This window comes from Pezoporus occidentalis, unplaced genomic scaffold (assembly GCF_034315485.1).
Source record: "Pezoporus occidentalis ecotype Australia unplaced genomic scaffold, CSIRO_AGI_Poc_V1 ctg178, whole genome shotgun sequence".
In the NCBI taxonomy this organism is placed as follows: Eukaryota; Metazoa; Chordata; class Aves; order Psittaciformes; family Psittacidae; genus Pezoporus; species Pezoporus occidentalis.
In genome coordinates this window covers 1,197,225-1,215,184 of record NW_026913618.1, presented here as the reverse complement: position 1 = coordinate 1,215,184, position 17,960 = coordinate 1,197,225, and the positions used below count along the sequence as shown (strand labels likewise).

The window sequence follows — 17,960 nt, the reverse complement described above, 5'->3', positions numbered from 1 at the left end:
CCATGCAAACCAGTGCCTGCACAGAGATACCACAACCATTCATCAACCAAGGCGAAATGATGGATGTTAACAGACCCAAGGGGAATGCTGCTGGGTCCAATTTTCCATGTCCGGCCTGTCCAAGGGGGGCTGTGCCTTGGGAAGCCAAGAGCTCATCTCAAACATTGATGCTGAGCCTCTCCAGTGGGCACCCAGGCACTTATCACCCTCCAGCTCTTGCAGGGCCTGAGAGTGTGCTCCCTGCCTTGGGCAAGCCCAGCTGGCTGCTGTCGTGTTGCATGACCCAGTAGGAAGCATCTCTGCCTTGTGGATTTGAACCTTCCTTGGCATTTTACCCCCTCTCCCCTCTGGTTTCCTACAGAGACACACTCGTACTGGATGGCTGCAGAGGGGTGAAGAGAGCAGAGCTTCCCTAAGGCGCACAGCAGGGACTGTCACAACACAAGTGATGGACTTAGTGACATTCAGGCTCCAAGAGCAGCTGGCAGGAAAGAACAACTACATCCCAAGCCGGGGAGCAGCCTTTCCTAAGGCTCCATTTACCTGCCTGTGCCTCCCAAGGGCTGCTCCTCCTGCCCATCCCACCCTCGCTGCCCCGGTACCTGTCCATGTGGACTTGGCTGATCTGCTCACTTCCCTGGGAGGAGCTGCCACGCTCTGCCCTTTGTCGTTCAGCTTCTGCATCATCACGGTCTCCACCTTCTCCCCGAACACGCTGGACCTGCCAAGGCAAAGGGGTGATGCTGGTGAGCTGTGGCACCGGTGGCTCCGCAGGGAGCAGCCTGGCACAGAGAGGGACTGAACTCCAGTGCTAACAGCGGTGCAGCAACACTGCTCTGTGGCTCATGGAGAACACAGGGAGCTGCGATGAGGCCACCCCACGCATCTTCAGTGCCTCAGAACCCAGCTCAGCTCACTCCCTGAATACTCACAGCCCTGAGATGAGATCTGTTTCAGCTCTCACGTAGGGCCCCAGGTCCTGGGAGTGGGAGATGCCACTGGCTCCATCTGCCAGGATCTGCCGGATCAGATCCTCATCTGGGGAAAGAGCGAGTGCGAACAGGGTTGGCAGGAGCACTGCACCAGGGCACGGTCCTGCTCTGATGCATTTGTGGAACTGGAGAGGAGGAGGAGGAGGACAGGGTGAGGCCCTTGACCATGGGACAGCCCTCCCCTCCTCCCTGTCTTCTAGCTCCTGCCTTTGCCCAGCTTGGCTACAGAGGTAACTGCTGGTATAAGAGGCCAAGTTCTCCTTCTCCAGCCATTTACAGGGGTTCAGAGACGCACTGTGGCTTTGCAACCAGTGAAGAAGTGCTGGATGCTTGCAACATTCAGATCCCATGGGAACACACCTCCACTTGCTCCCAGTCAGCCTGCAGTGTGCTGATCACTCACTCCAACTAATCCACATCAGGATTTCTGCTTTCCCAAATGGAAATGCCCATTAATACAACCCTTCTCCTCTGGCCTTCACACTGCAGCTAGCGGTGATGGTGGCAGAGCTCTGCTATTCTGCCTTCTCCAGAGTTAAAGAGAAGGCTCCGAGGGACCAGACCGTTCCTTCTGCACATCCCTAGGGCATCCAAACGGGGATGCTATCCCAGACCCACCTGAGGCAGAGAAATAGCGAGGCTGTCCCTGGTGAACACCAAGAGACAAGCTGTCCTCCTCGGTGGCCAGTGGGGCCTCGAGGCCGAGGTGGCGGCTGGCCCGGCCTCTCTTCAGCTTCTGGATGGTGTTGCCCATGATGGAGGGGTCGCTGAGGAGGTCTGGCCAGCTGAGCAGGGCCTCGCTGGACGGCCACCGCACGAGGCTGCGGGAGAACGGAGCAATGGGGCGACTGGGGCTGTGGGGAACGGGAAGCAGGAGAAGAGCAAATGTGCTAGCGCAGAGGGGAAACAGCCACGGGAGCACAACCCTGGTCCACCAAAGCAGGAAAGCACATGAAGCTCCTCCTTACCTTTTGGAGTCCTCCAAGAACAGATCTGTTTTGGTGTGCTCAGAGAAGGCCTGTGGAGGAAGACGAGGTGGTTCAGGCACACGGCACTGGTTTGTGCCTCATTAGAACAGTGGGCTGTTAACATCAGCGGTCACTGAGACCTGGAGCCTGAGCTGCCAATACCTCCAGGGGCCTGCTCTGCTCCAGAGATAACCCAGGCACACTGGGAAGGTCAGTGCTCACGGACACAGAGCAGTAGCTGCAGGCAGCTTGTGCTCAGAATGCACTGCACGGGGCAGGTGAAGGGCTGAGGCTCTCCCCCGTCACCAGGCTTTGCCAGAGGCACGCGAGTGCATCAGTTCTTGCACTCATTGCTGTGGATGGACCCTGTGTCCATGCAGGGGAGCACACAGAGCCTGCAACATATCCAGCTTTCAGGTGGGAAGCAGCTCACCTCTGCCTGGAGGCCTGGGAAGGTGGGGAAGGAGCTGTCAAGGATTGAGGAGTCCAGGTAGTTATCGATCTCCAAGGACTGCTGGTCTGAGTGAGTCACGGTGTGCTTGATGGAGACCTGCAGGAGACATCAGGCTTTAGCTGACAAGGGAGGGATGGAGGTGACAGTGGCACGGGGACTCAGAGACAGGCTGTTCAGTGGGTCCCATCGGTTCCACACTCATGCAGGCAGGGCTGGGGAGCCCAAGCAGGGCTGAGAACAGGCCTATGCACATCTTCCACTGCCTCCAACTTGTTCCCACACGTACTGCAGCCCCGTGCCATCCAGGCTGTCCCACATACAAGGTCCCAAGGAGCCTGGTGAATCTCCAACTCCCTGCAAAGCAGGGAGTGCTTCCAGGGACAAGAAGTATCAGACACAATCTGTGCTCATGAGTCCCTCAGCAGCTGGCTGCAGTCCTTGATGGGGCTGCTAATTGTGCCCAACTAGTCATGAAATCCCCAGCTAATCCCTTCACAGCTGCCTAACCACAGCTCTGCTCAGAGAGCTGAATGTGCACCCAGGGCAGACACTTCATTAGAGATGCTCCACTGAGCACCTCCCAAGCTCCTGCCAATAACAGGCTGTTACCCTTTAATGGCATTTGGGTACCTGTCCCATACTGAAATCCAGAGGCAGCAAGTGCCTAAGGCAGTCTTTAAAATCTGCCCTTCTGTCCGGGCTGAGACAGCTGGAGAAGTGATGGACCACAAGGGGCAGGATCTAGGCTCAGATAAGGAACCCCGGTGGCAAGACACCCACCTGGGCAGCCTGCAGCTACTTCTCCTCCTTACCTTGCCACGAGCCATCCGGAAGAGAAATAAAATGACCAGGTAGAGCGGGTAGACCACCACGCTGGACACCAGCCCAACAGCCACCGTGTCCACATTGACAGGGATCAGGTTGGAAACAGCCCCGTTGCTGGAGGGAAGCAGGATTGATCAGAGAATCGTGTTAGAAGGGGCACTCTGGGTTGCCAGCTAAGCAAGGAAGACCAAACTGCACCCCCAGCCATTGCAGATGTGCAGAGGAAGAACAGGGCATGGGCTTTTTGAACAGTGACACATCAAAACCAGATAAGGGGGAAGCTGATCAGATCATCCTTGGTCATCCATGTCTGCTCCCAGATTCTTTGGAATGGGAAGGAAGGACTCAAGGCCGCAAGCAAGGTCTTTCCTGCCCTGCGTGATGGGAAGCACAGGAGGGGCCCTCAGGAGGTGAGGGATGCCCAGAGCACCAAGGCACGCAACCCACCTGAGGTGCACGTTGCCCACCACGCCGTACCACACGGCATTGGCACAGAGGAAGAGGAAGATGAGGAGGGAGCAGCAGGTGGCTCTCTGCACGCGGGTGAAGCGGCTGCGGGGCGGCCGGTCCCACAGGGACAACCAGATGTGCTTCTCGAAGAAACCTCGCTGCAGCTCCGCAAGGAAGATGCGCGAGAAGCTCCTCAGCTCTGTCTCACCTGAGCACAACGAGAGAGACCATCAGGGCCAGCGGCACCACTGGGAGGACCTGGGGGGGCCACAGTCCCTCCTTGCAGACTGGTTTGTATCCACACTGCATCTATATGGTCCCTCCTGCAGAGCTGGGTCCTTGTCCTCTAGCACAAAGGACCCACGAGGCATCAATGCAGTGAGGAAGAGCCAGCGTGCAGGCTCCATGGCCCCTCTGCGGTCCCCTGCTGCAGGTCCTTCCTCAATGTAATAAGTGCCACGCTGCTCATCCATCCCAGCCCCAAAACCCAGGGCTGAGCACTCACTGGCAGCATAAACCTCCTTCTCCACCATGCCATCGTTGTCTTCGCTCTCCACTGACAGCCAGTCGTTCACCAGGAAGAAGTAGCTCTTGCTGCTCTGCAGGTCCCGGACTATGACGTGCTGCAGGTACCAAGAGGGGCTGAGTCCTGGAAGTGAAAAGAGATGAAGTGTATTTTGTGGCAGCCACTCCCTGGGTGAAACTGCAAAGCTGGGAGGGCAACACAAGAGCCCAGCAGCAGCAGCTGCCCTGTGACAGGATCTTCATCCACGGGAAATGCACAGTACCCAAAAGCCTGGTGCAGCCAGGTCACCTCCTAGGCTGGACATTCACACTGTCACAGTGCACACTGCACCCTCTGTGTATGGGTCTGCAGACTTCCCATGATGGAGACTCCACATCCAGGCCCCCCCCAGGGGGTCACCACAGCCTCCCACCAGGGTTATTCCAGCCTTTAGGCCCAGGTACGAGGCGGAGCAGAGCCTGGCCGTGCCCCGGGATGGGTGACGGGTGCCCCAGCCCTGCCCTTGCCTCACCTTTGTTGTCGTGCCAGATGCGGATGCGCCAGATGCTGCCCAGGCTCCGCTCCGTGGCGATCTGGAACACGTCGAGGCTGTTGCGGTGGAAGGCGTTGTCTCCATCCAGGTGCCTGTGGCCACTCTTATGGTCCACGCCATACAGGGCGATCCCCACGTGGGCCGTGGTACCTGGCAGAGATAACAGGGCTCCGTTAGGGAAGCTGCTCCCCAGCCCTGCCTGCCAGCGACCTGCTACCAGGTGCAGTGGTCCTTCAGAGGGGCCACTGGAGACTGGGGAGGAAGGAATGTGCTCAAGAGCCATCTCACACCCAGGGAGCTGCTCACACTGGTGCACGGCCCTTGGCATGCTCATGGTTCTCTTTGGAGGGGACTGAAGCTGACTTTCCTTGCCTTGCTAACGCCCTAATAGGAGGGGATGTTTATTCTGATGGCCTTTCCTCCAAGTAGTTGGAATATTTATTTCCCTTGACATCTCTCCCATACCAGCTTCCAGATGCACAACCTGGATGGACCTTGGGGTAGCTTCAGGAGAAAGCTGCTGCCAGTGAAGCCAGGGGTTACACAAATCAATGGCAGCATGTTCCTGGCCTGGTGGCACTCCATCTCTGTCCTTACTTAGAGCTTCCACACCCCAACTGCCTGGATTTCCAAGTCCAAGATGATGTTTCTGGCAGCTCTAGCTACAAACCCAGCCCTGGGTCAGAGAGTGAAGCATTCTGCCTTTCCGATGCTGGGGTTCATACAGCAGAACAAGCAATGGATGCTGAAGGGCAGCAAAATCTAAAGGGCCCACAGGGCTTGGATGCTTCTGCTGGAGAGGATGTGAGGAACGATCACTGCCTCTGGCTGTTCCTGCAAGCACAGCCCAGTCAGGGAAAGCAGGGTCAGAGGTGGTTCCTTCACACCTTTGACCTGCCCTATTATCACACCATTTAAAGCGTGTATGCTGTTGGAAGCCCTGAACAGTCTGGTTGCTCCGTGCTGCTTCAAACACCAGCTCAGCTGTGGGCCCTGCAGGGGGACACTTGGTGCCTGATGTGCTGAGGTGAGATACACAGATGTCACCGTAGGAATCACAGAATCATACCATAGAATCCCAGCCTGGTTTGTGCTGGAAGGGACCCTAAAGCTCACCCAGCTCCAACCCTCTGCCACGGGCAGGGACACCTTCCACTAGAGCAGCTTGCTCCAAGCCCTGTCCAGCCTGACCCTGACCACTGCCAGGGATGGGGCATGAAGACGAGCAGACCATGGGCTAACCTGAGCCTCTGCCCCAGCCGGTTTTCACCAGGATCTCGTATTTGTAGAGCCCGTTCTTCCCGCAGAAGGGAATCACCCCCACGCGGTTGATGTCGATCATGTCCAGCTTGTGCACGATCAGCGCAGCCACCGAGTAGGTCACGAAGCAGACGGCACACGTGAGCAGCACGATGTAGTTGAGGCCAGGGCCTGGAGCCTAGAAAGCACAGAGGTATGTTGAAAGGCACTGTTCTTCCCCAGGAGCATCCCCTCTTTCCCCAGGAGCCCCCTTCCTGGCCATCACCATCATTCACAGACACAACAGCACGTGCAAATAGAGAGCTCTCCCTGCACAGTCCATTTGGAGTGTGCTGCAGCAGCTGCTGAGAGCTCTCTGCTCCCACTTACATCACACCACCAGAGCCAGGGAGAGCCTGAACGCCCCTGGGAAGCAGGGAGCAGCTGGCTGGGATAAAACAGTGCTGGGTGCCAGCTGGGAGGAGAGCCTGGCATCTCACTAAGAGGTGAACACACTGCGAGGTAGCCAGGATAAAGCCATCTGCAAATGTCTATTTAGCAGCAGCCAGGATTCATGATCACAAAACACAGCCCCTGTGTGAGCTGTGCCCAGGGACAGCTCCCGGAGGCTCCCGGGTACTGGTGCTGGTTTGCCAGCTGAGCACAGCTCGGATGTGAAGCCATCAGGAGCCCAAGGCTTTCCTATGGGTGACAACCAACTGCTCAGCACATGGGGATGCTGCACAGCCTCTGCTTTGCTCTACTCACAGGGAAGATGAACTGGACGGAGTTTGGTGGGACAAAGAGGCTGGCCCCAAAGGCAGTGAGGTGCTGGGTTAAGCAGACAGCCTGGTCTGGCCTGGTCTCTTCCAGTGGGATGATGCCTTCTGTCTTCCAGCGCTTCTCCTGCTCACTGAAGTACTGGCACAGGGATGTGTACAGCCCCAGGGTCACCTCCACCGGGGACCAGCTGAAATGGTTTGTGATGTTGAAGTAGTACTTCTGGATGGGGTCATCCGTTCTGGAGAAGGGAAAGGCAGCAAGGAGACACCATGAATCCTTCTGAAGGGACACCAACCCTGTTCTAATGGATGCGTGCCCATGAAAACACTGCTGCAGGGATGGAGAAGCACACAGTGAGGAGGAAAAGCCCAGTGAACTGGTGTAATTTACACCTTTGGTTGTAGAGAAACTCCAGGGTTCCACGGACCACTTGAATTCTTCTCTATCTTTGTACTGTTTCAGTATCTGGAGCACTACATTGCACATCCTCTTCTTTGCGCTGGCAGCCTTGCACAGGTCTCCCACCCGCCCTTCCCCGTGTCCCACTGATCCATAGGACACTTCCACAGCAACTCTGGATTCTTGGCTGGGAGCACAATCACTTATCAGGACGATTAATCCCTCTTTGAGCATCCTGTTACCAAAAGCCATGGAAGCTGCAGTAACTTACACAACAGTGGCTCCACTTTCGCCCCACCTATTCCCAAGCTGCCTATCTTTTCTTCTCAGATAATGCCTAGGAATGGCTTGGAAGTAACACAAGGCATGAACACACACGCTCCTGGCCAAGGCAGCAACTGAGGTTATAATGACTGCTCTGATTAAAAGAAGAGCTTTGCTCTGAAACCCAACAGCACAACTGCAGTGCTCTATGAGCCAAGCAGCATGGATGGAAGCCCACAAAGAACCTACAGAGAAAAGGGCAGTTGCGGGGGGGACACGACTCATTACCAGGAGAGGCTCTGGGTGAGGGTCATGATACAGGGAAGGATATTTACAGCTCTAAAAAGGGGAATCCTTTCAGGGAACCCCTACAAATGGGATGTGAAAGGCAAATCACAGAGCACTGAGCCGCTTTTGCACCAGCACCAGGAGATGTCTGCGAAGGAGGAAGTGCCCACGGTAGAAGAGGTGCCAATGCTGGGATGTAGGAATGGCAGCTTGCAGCTTCCTGCCCAGGAGAGCTGCGAGGACAGAGGAGCACTGTGATAGCTACAGCAGCACCAGTCCTGCAAAGCAGCCTGGTATAAACCATGGCAAGGCCCTGAGCATCCCTCACATTCATCCAGGGGACAGCCTGGGGGTGACAGAGATTATAAGACAGGTTTCTCTTACCTGGGAGAGGTGAAGAAGGTGTAGAGCTTGTGGTCATTCCCAGCCAGGGCATCCAGGCTGATTTTCTTTGAGGCAGTGCAGTTGTGCTCATTGGGCTCTGGTTCGTGATGCAGATAAGCCATGATGAAGGGCTCGGGCTCACTTGCAATGTAGTGATCTGGGGAGGGGGGAAACAGAAAGTACTTTATAAAGACCAGGCAGAGCTCAGTCACAAGCCTGCTGCCAGCAGTGGGTGTTCAGGGAGGAGTACCAGGAATGCAGGAAGCTGGGAGAGATGCTTTTCTGGATTGCACTCTCTCAGTCTGGAGTGCAGAGGAGACTCTGGGCACCATTGTACCTGACCAAGGAGGGATGAGAGGAGCTCCCTCCGGTGCTAATGTGGCCCAAGAGAATGGGTGGGAGAAGCAAAAGGCTTCTCAGTGCCTAGAATCCACAAGTAAGGATTACACTGGGGACCGGAGAATGCCTGTGACAGCCAGAACTTCAGGCAGGCAGTGTGGAACTTGCTGGCTACACCTGACATCTCCCACAGCAGTTCCCTCTTGAGCCCTCCTCTCCCATGGGAACAGCAAAGAGCATAAAGAGGTGGATCTGTCTGCTGTACCATTGAGGACTCTGTAGGTGAGCTGGAAGTGCAGTCCTGCTTCTCTGTTGTTGCTCTCCATAACCACAATGAGGTTCACAGATGTCCTTGCCTCGATGACTTCAGTGCCAGCAGAGAGGTTGCGAGCATCCGTGTTGTTTGACACCATTACAGTGATGGCTTTCTCTGAGTCCAGGCTCCCAATGGGGATCTGCACCCCGTTGTGTGTCTGAAACTCCATGGAGGCCACCTTTGTGGACACGGTGTAGTTGCTGATGTAACCAAAAGGGAAAGGATTGGAGTCCACTTGGAACATGACTTGGATGACATCCGTCAGGTTGGAAAGGGTGGTGTTGAATGCCTGGGGGATGGAGAACTGGCAGTTTGGTGTGTTCTCGTAGCAAAGCAAGTTAAAGGGATCAGACCTCTTGCCCGTGGCCTTAATTTCTCCTCCCACCAGCTCCAGGGGCTCTTCATTCAGCACTCGAGACTTCATGAGGATGCGCATCAGGCTGGAGGACAGGTTGTAGGCTTTGGGAGCTAGCAGCAAATTGTGGGCATCGGCAAGCAGCTCCTGGGGCTTGGACTCTTGTGAAACCGTGTTGACAAGGTGAATCAGGTCACCTGCAGGAAAGAAATAAAGGGGCAGAGGATGTGGTAAACAGCCTACATAAGTGTTAGAGTCTAGATAACATCTGACACCTTCCCAAAGCAATCAGACAAGTGTTTCCTCACTGTCTTCTCACTGTAACTCTTCGCTGTGCATGTGACTTGCTGCACTGAAGCGTTCAGTAGCCCATAGCTAAAAATAGAGCTGTCAGCAATTCCTGCAGTCTCTCAGCTAATGTGCAGAGTTTGGTGGTGAATACTAATGACAACAGGCTTTATTTCCCTCCTGCACAGGGCTACAACAGCAGGTTGGGAAAGAGGGAAGGAATGGATAAAGCAAACATATGTCACTAAGTTCCTGCACTATGGAGAACACTCAGAACCCCATTATAAGGAGCGCAAAGATGTCTGCTTCCTCCCAGGGTAACCAGGTGGGAATTCCCACACAGTGTTCAGGGGTGCCCCAGTGAAGTTTGGCACCCTCAGACTGCAACCGGGAAGGCGAGCATCTGGAAGCCATAGCTCTTACTCACTGTTTACTAAAAAGAGAATTCCCTGGAGCACCAGTGAGGTTATTAACAACTGTTGGATTGAAGTGTCCGCAGGGATGGCTGCCCGAGCCAAGACAACCCTGGGAAAAGTGCAGGGAGAAGAAAGTACTGAGCATGAAGAGCCCAAACCCCAGGGGTACCGAACTGACCCGTGATGTTGAGGATGTTGTCGGCGATGCCAGTCGGTGTCACGGTGCCCTGGGTGGTTTCCCCTTGCAGGATGGTCATCATGGTCTCCAGCTTGTTCAAGGTCCTTGTCAGGCAGGACTTGCAAGCCAGTTCCTTGCTCGCCACCTGCAAAGGGGAGCACAGTCTGAGGCAGTGGGAACATCCCCCTGGAAGGATGAAGGCAAGTTCAGCTCCTCAGACCTGCAAAGACTCGAGCATGTTTGTTCAAACACCATTTGCACTCTGAAAGTCTCTTTCCAGCCCCAGGGAGGTGACTGCAGAGGCAATGGCTGCTCTGCTCACACTGAGAGATGCTATCAAGAAGTCTGTGGTGTCTCCAAGGCTCTTCCACCCACTTCCCCTCACATTCCAGGCAGGCATGTGGGAGTCTGATGGAGGACGCATTAGGGTTGGAAAGAGCAGTAAAGGGCAGCATATTCATGTTCCCCAGGGCTCACTTGTAAGGACCAAGCACATCTCCCGCTGCTGCATCTCATGAGCACCCCTCTGGAGCCACACACTGTATCTACAGAAATCAACCAGAGGAGCTGGATGGGATCCCTCCACTCACTCCGCTGTCTTAGGTGGAATCAAGATTTAGCCCTCACTGAATCCATTTCAGTGTCCAAGTACTCCTGAAGGCTGTGGGAGGGATCCTGCCACTCAGGCGTGATGGATGTCCCTCCCTCTGCTCCCAGATGTGTCCAAGAAACAGAATGTTCTAGCCATGGCCTGGAGCTCCCAGCACTCTCGAGGCCTGGATGGGAGGGACCGAGGCAACACATGGAAGCTGTTACCATAACCCCATTCCTTGCTTTTATTCATCTTTTTCTCTTTTAATCATCATAGGATTCAGACGTGATTCACCATATGTTTTGGTGGAGAATCAAGACAGCATCTGCAGGTCTAAAATCCCCCCTTTTCTGCTTTTATTTGTAAGCTGTGGACATGCTGTTTAAATTGGAATCCACCAGGCTCAGTCAGGTATCAAAGAGGTGGGGAAGAGAAAGGTTATGGGGAGGAACCACCCAAGAGGAGCTGCTGCTTAGGAAGGAGACCTGGCTAAGACTGAGAGTCTTCTTTTCCCTTCCAGGATAAATCTGTTCTGTTTTATCCTCTCCCCTGTAGGTAAAATCCAATTAATATCAGCACTGATTGACACTGCTACGGGAAACGTGTGAACCCCACTGCAGGCTCAGCCACTTGGGAAATTCTACATTACTGTTTCTCTAAGCTTTTCATTCCAACCCAGAGCACAAACTAACCCTGGAACATCAGCTTTTCCCATGGAACAAAACCTCTGTTTCAAGACTTGAGCTTTCACAGCGAGGCAAGAGCACGCAGGAGAGACAGACATGAACCAATCCCGCATGGGAATGGGATGTGCTGAACCCCAAATCCCTGAACAAAGGTGAACAGAGAGAAGCGATTTTGAGGTTTACAGCCTTTGAAGCAGAGGAAGGAGCAGCAGAACAGGGACTCTGTGGGTGGGATGCAGTAGTCTGTCCATCACTCCACTGACAGCCTGCTGCTGGGTGAGGTTGCTGACCTGGCTGCGGAGAAGCAGAGCAGCCAAGCCAAAGGGTGCCTGACTCCAGCCCTGAAAGCAAAGATTTGGGAGGAAGAGCATGCCAGAGCGGCCTGGCTGACCACCAAACCCCAGCCTATTATATAACCGGGCTCTCTTCCCTTTGCCCATCTGACAAAACACAGAAAGCCACTCCTAAAGCCACCAGGCAGCAGCCCCAGCACCGGGGAGCTGAAGCTGCGAGCTGGCTGGGGAACACAGCGCTTCCAGTCAGCCGTGGAGCAGAGCAGTGCTTCTAATCTCATCTGGTAGAAAGAGGGCTGGAAGGAACATCACTCCTTGGCCCTGTCCCCTGGCTCAAGGCAGGTCCTGCTTGACTTGTGTTAATCCTGATGGGAGTCCAGCCTCTCCTCAGAGATTCTGTGGCTCTCCCAGCAACTTCTTCCAGTGCTTCTCCAGTGTGTCAGGGCCTCTCCTACAGCCTCCATCTGCAGGTGAAAGGACCTACCTGCTAGCAAGCTGTCACATCAGGGCTGATACCAGAGAAGCACAGAGCCCTTAGGTGCTGTCCTCCAGCACATGAATACAAGATCTCACCAGCGCCTGCTAGACTGATGGCACAGCAAGAGGCAAAGCTAACAGCACTTAGGACATCACCAGTATGATGTGTGTCCTGTCCTCTGTGTGGTGTGTGCACGGGAGAGGAGCAGGGAAGCACAAGAACAGAGGAGCATGCAAACAGCCCCTGGACGAGCAGAGGCTGGAGGTGGTGATGGGGAACATACCGTGCACTGTGCCAGGGCAGCTGAGATCTGCTGGATGTCATCAACTGTGTTCACGTTCAGCGAGTTCAGGGTCTCTGTGATGTTGTTGCGGGTCCAGGTCCGGAGTTCAAACTCATTCCCAGTCTCAGGTTCCAGCAGCATGGATCGCTCGTACTGGAGGCGATAAAAGCAAGCAGTGAGGACGTGTATCAGATTGTTTCAGCTGATGCTGAGCTCTGCTTAAGTCTCTTCCCTGCACTCCGCATCTCCCTGCTCTGCTCCTCCCAGAGGTGATCCAATGAGCTGGGTTTTCAGTAGAACCCCCTCAGTTTCACTTGTGCTCTCCAAGCAATTATCTTAACAGCCTGGCACTTGACAGCTAAGTAGTACATCACTGTGCAGCCTGTATCCAGCTCAGCTCAGGAGATCGCCCCCGCCTGGTGTTTTCCTGCAGGCTCCTACTGGGCAGAAAATGGGAGTACAGACTGCAATTCCTGCCCTGCACATGGGCCCTACTTTATGTAGGAGGGAAAGCGAATGCTGCCAGGAGGATGAAGAGCTTTGTGTGCAGGCAGAAGGGCTTTCTAGCTGCACTAGCTCAGCAGTCAGAACAAGGAGGGCTCCTTAGCACCCACAGCATCACCTAAGGAGCTACAGGAGTTGCAGAGCTGGAGTGCCGTGGGTGGCTCAGGGGAGGTGTGAAGAGGTGGGGGATTTGGGCTGATTTGCGTTTCTAAATCCAGTGTTTAGGCTTGAGCTTGACATCAAAGAGGGAAAAGGGTATCTGACTATGAGGGCAGAAAGTAGGGTGCATGGGAGACACCGAGGCCACTGCCTTCTCTAGGACCCTGGTTTTACTTTGCAGCCTCTCTGCTTTCCCTGGTCGTCGTGTGTCTGGAGCTTGTTTCTGCTTCTGATGCATGCACACAGGTCCAGCCCAGCTCCCAGCATGCACGCACACTGGTTTACATGAAGAGCTGCAGCCTCAGTCATTTCCCTGCATCGCCGCACCAAATGTGGCCAAAGAACATCAGTGGTGATTGCAAGGCTGTCTGGAGGTCTCCCTAGGGCAGAGAGTGCTGCTTTACCTCATTTAAGATGGTGATGAGGGCCAGAGAGTATTCAATGACCTGCTGAGGGTCCCCTTGTTTCACTAAGCCCTGGAGCACGGTGTCAGTTTGATTGTAGAGCCAGTGGGAGAGGCTTGGAAAGCCCTCAGGTAAGCCGATTTCCATGGAGCTGCCAAGGGAAAGAGGCATTTGGGTTAAGGGCAAACCAAATGGGGCTGGAGAAGGGGGCAGAATTTGCCCTTTAGCTGGGAGGAGCTACACTGCTTTTGGGGTCTAAGGAACAAATGGGACACAGCTCCTCCTCCTGCAGGCACTGCAGGACCATGGGCTCTGGCCTGAGAGGGTGGGACTGCAGCTTGGGGCTGCCAGCTCTCTTTTGAGGGCTCCTGATACAGAGGAGGTGGCGGAGCACAGAGGTCTGAGAACGTGACACTGTGCCTTCAAAGCAAGGTGTCACCAGAGATGCTCAGGAAAGCAGTAACGTATGGGGAAGCCTCCCTGCTGTGCGATTCACCCCACAAGGGCTGCACTTCTCACTGCACTTCTGCTGAGCCTCCCCTCATCTTCCTGCTTCACCCAGGATGTGCTTGAGCCCTGCAGGACATGGACCCAGGGGCCAGGGCATGACCGTGATGCGGGAGCCTGGAGCTGCCACACGAGCCCAGCCTCTTACCGGTTGATGGCCACCACGGTCGCCCCCAGCTGGTCCTGGACAAGGACAGCCACGGACACCATGAAGCCACTCTCATGGAAGCCGGGGGGCAGGAAGGCGCTGTGCTCGGCACGGCTGCCCTTGTACACGCAGAACTCGTGGTAGTGCCCGGCCCGGTGGCGAGACGCCATGAGGATGTACACCAGCGGTCCCTCTGCATCCTCCGTGTCCCGCCAGCCTGCAAAACAAAGCCAGACGTGGGCTCTGAGAGGGGCAAGGAAGCCACCGGAACACTTCAGCTGTCCCTAGCACGGGGTCCCTGCTCTGACACAGGGACAGGCTGTCCCCACAGTGAGGAGAGCTTGAGGGCTCCACCAGGCTGCAGGGATGGCTTCAGGGCTTGCAATGCAAAGCTCTGCCCCTCTCAAGGTTTCTAATGTTCAGGGGTTTGGGTGCTGCCACGTTTAAAGGCATTTAGGAAGAGTTTGTGATCAAAATGAAACGGGAACAACTCCAATGGGGCCGCGAATGGCACTGACCCAAGGGCAAACAGCTCCTGTACAAGCCCTGCAAAGCTTGGTATTACAGTGCAGCCCCCAGGCACTTCAGCATCTCAGGAACAACTGAGTTAAGGGTAAAACCTGCACACAGGTTTCCTCGGAGCTCCTGGGAATTCTGGGGAGCCTTGTGGGAGGCGGGCAGCTGGGACATTCACTGCATGCTGCCACTGAGCACCAGTGAAAGCGGACACAGAGCGGTGGGTCTACATCCTGCACGTTTCACTTCAGCTGAAAAACAACCACTAAGAGCTCCAATCCCCACCGCTCCAAAGAGACCCTCACTTCCTTGTTATTCTGGGCAGCTCAAACCATACCAAAGTCACAGCCTTACCACACTGAATCCTCTCCTCCTCCCTCAGCTTAAGCCAGGCTTTGGTGAGCAGCCTCCCCAGCCCCAGCAGAACTGACCTCCTCTGCAGCGTGGCTTCCCAGCATTCGTGCACAGACAGCATTCATCTCTGACACTGATCATCTGGGGAAATCTGCTTTTCAGAGGCTCTTATTCCTTGGCCCAAGGCTACAGGATGTCAGCCAGGCCACTTCTCCAAAGCTAGACTCATTGCTGCTGTCCCTGCAGCTGGTTGAGAAGGTAACTGCCGACGGGAACATCCAGCCCCCATGGCAGAGGAGGCCCCAGTGCTTTGTCTTTGACTCTTCCCACATATGTGTGACTCAGTTTCAGGCACCTATCTTCTGTTTCCTGCACTGAAATACCAGTTTCTCCTGCAAGTACTGTCCTGGCCTGGCTAGCACCATTCAACTGCATGAACTAGGAGCAAAGTGCCTGGTTGCTACCATGAGTTTTGGAACTCCATGATCTGGGCACACAAAGCTGCTTGTGGCCAAGCTTTGGGGCTCAGAATGGGAAGCAGGGCTGACAGGTACTGCGGGCTCTATGCTCTCACCTGCACACTCAAAGTGCACCTTTGCCATCAGCGCCTTGAGGGGTCCCTTGGGAGACAGCCGGCAGGATCCTCCGACCGGAGGCTGGTTTGGGAGCAGGTCGATGGAGGCGAATCCTTCCTCCCCCGTTGTGAGGTCAGTGATGTGAAGGGTGAAGGTATACCCCTCCCCGTCCTTCAGAGCCCCTTGCCTCAGGACCAGGTTCATCCCTGTGTCACCAGTGGAGGTTGTCCTTTTGTCCAGGACGAGGGACTTGTTTTTAAAGCTGTGCGCTGCCCATCGCTGTCGGGATGAAGAGGGGAGAGACAGGAGGGGTTTTGATTCAATCTGAACTTATGTCCTTAAAATGGTTTCAGCTTTGAGTCTCATATAAAAAGTAACAGATTTCCAGTGGGAGCATCTGCCAAATTTGCAGTTGATAATTCAAGCTTTTAGTCTTGTGCGCTACAGCAACAAGAACTGGAGCCTTTCCCAAATGTCTGGTGGGAATATTTCCACTGTGAGATCTACTTTAGTCGCTGGGATTACATCACCCTCCGACAAGAGGATTTCATAACAGCGAATACAAACCACAGGAAATCAATGCAGTGCTGGTGGAGTCTCCACGGGACCCCACGGTTTATGTGCCTGAAGCTGAACGTGGCCTGGGTGGTTGCTGTTAATAGCACAAACGTCCAACTGCGATACCAAGAGGAACGCTGAGATAGCCCACCAGAAAACGCCACACAAGGACATGCTGGGAGCCATGCGGATCAGCTCTCACGACAGGAATTCCACTTCTGAGACCTGCCTCCTTCAATGGGCTGCAGAGATGCTGTGCATAGGAATGGGTAATTCCAGGAGGGCACAAGGGGCTCGGGGGGATCACAAGAGACTGAACAACCTCTGCTTGAGACCCCAGAATAATGAGAAGGATGCCAGGCAGCAGGAGAAGAAAACACTTTGCAGACTTATTGTAGGAAAACCGTACTTTGGTGTGGGAAGGGATGGTCACCCATGGGCTTGGCTTGAAAATGACCCAGCCCTTGGGTAGGAGGAGACACTGATGGAGGACTGACAGGCCATGAGTCCTGCAGCCTGCAGGCAGAACCCGGGGTGAAGGAAAGCTCTGGGCATCTCACAGGGGTCCAGTGGCTACAGGACATGGGGAACCTGCTCCACAGGCTCTCCTGGCCTCCTCAATGCTGCTGAGACACGGGGACACCACCCAGGAGTCCCACGTCCCACCAAACAAGTTCTGTGCTTTAAACCTCCAACCCAACAAGCCAGTCCTGCAGCCAGTTCCAGGGGCTGTGATGAAGAGACTGGTACCAGTCAGCCTTCATCCCCCAAGCCTGACCCAGCCATTGCATCTGTGGTCAGAGACTGTTTCCCCTCCACCTCTCTGTGGCAGTTTAGATCCAGGACTTCTCACCCAGCTCTTTCCATCCTCTCCTCCTTGACTCTCCCCCTATCCCTAAAGCCCACCACACTGAAGCAAAGACCAGCATTGCTAATGACTTTACCCCGAGCTTGGAGTCATTGTGACAGTTCTGGCAGGTCCCCTCCAGGTAGACGTAGGAGCTCTTGCTAACTTCATAGACAGACTGAGCCTTGCAGGAAACACACTCCAAGGACACAATAGGGACTCCCCCTCTCTTGATGAACACCTGGGAAAGCAAAAGGCTCCATCAGAGATCTGAGACAAAGATACAGACATCTAACAGGCATGCAGACATCCCAGCATCTGCTTGCGCAAGGAGGACTCGCTCTGCATTGGACTGATGGTGATTCTGGATTTACTTTATTTGCTCTTTTTAACATCATAAATCACTTCCAAAAAAAGCCCCTTTGGAGCCCTGTGCTGAATTGCCAGCACAGGTCCTGCTCATGGTGCCAGTGGGGATGATGCTAACCAAAGCCCCTGACTGTACAGGACATCTCAGGACAAATGGGATGCAGGTTAGAGTCTGGGAAAGGGGAGCAGTGTAACAGGGAAAGCCTCCAGCACAGCACAGACCAAACATCTGGTGAGCACCTGCCCTGGGATGTGACCGCAGCTCTGCTTTGCCTTCTGTGGGCTCAACTCTGGTCCTGCCTCTGCAGCTGTGGAGCCGGGGCTGGGGGTCCTGTCCTCGGCTCAAAAGGTTGATAAATGGGAAGTGTTTATGGTCCAGAGTAACAGAGGGCTCAGGGTGAGCCAGAGCTGAGTGAGGATGTGCTGCCCTGTGCACAGCAGCACGGTCCCGCCGTCTCCATCCCTGCTCTCATCCCCGCAGCTTGCGCTAGAACCACTTGCCATGTTTCAGAACCCGACCCTTGGGCTCTCGTTCATCATTTCTGACACTACCCATATCCCTGCGAGACAGGAGTGATGATCGAAACAGGCGGACAACAGTTCCCACTGCACATCCAAGGCATTTTGCCCTGCAGCTTGGAAGAGCCACGTCTTCCAGAGAGTGCCATGTCATTGCAGGCTTTTAGCTCAG

General features: G+C 54.8%; 1 protein-coding gene across 2 annotated transcripts in view; it reads right to left on the bottom strand.

Annotated features, from left to right (window-relative positions):
* The window catches only part of PKD1 (polycystin 1, transient receptor potential channel interacting), an 84,432-nt gene that overhangs the window by 8,227 nt on the left and 58,245 nt on the right, over window positions 1-17,960 (bottom strand). For both annotated transcript variants that reach the window (XM_062614793.1, XM_062614794.1), the window contains exons 17-35: window positions 16,998-17,141; window positions 15,495-15,774; window positions 14,051-14,267; window positions 13,396-13,546; window positions 12,329-12,481; window positions 9,997-10,141; window positions 8,709-9,311; window positions 8,105-8,261; window positions 6,755-7,007; window positions 5,990-6,185; window positions 4,727-4,897; window positions 4,195-4,338; window positions 3,687-3,897; window positions 3,227-3,353; window positions 2,394-2,510; window positions 1,961-2,010; window positions 1,611-1,813; window positions 933-1,038; window positions 603-721 (exon numbers count right to left, since the gene is read on the bottom strand). In XM_062614793.1, the coding sequence (XP_062470777.1) occupies window positions 603-721; window positions 933-1,038; window positions 1,611-1,813; window positions 1,961-2,010; window positions 2,394-2,510; window positions 3,227-3,353; window positions 3,687-3,897; window positions 4,195-4,338; window positions 4,727-4,897; window positions 5,990-6,185; window positions 6,755-7,007; window positions 8,105-8,261; window positions 8,709-9,311; window positions 9,997-10,141; window positions 12,329-12,481; window positions 13,396-13,546; window positions 14,051-14,267; window positions 15,495-15,774; window positions 16,998-17,141 (3,547 nt within the window). The remainder of the gene's footprint in view (window positions 1-602; window positions 722-932; window positions 1,039-1,610; window positions 1,814-1,960; window positions 2,011-2,393; window positions 2,511-3,226; window positions 3,354-3,686; window positions 3,898-4,194; window positions 4,339-4,726; window positions 4,898-5,989; window positions 6,186-6,754; window positions 7,008-8,104; window positions 8,262-8,708; window positions 9,312-9,996; window positions 10,142-12,328; window positions 12,482-13,395; window positions 13,547-14,050; window positions 14,268-15,494; window positions 15,775-16,997; window positions 17,142-17,960) is intronic.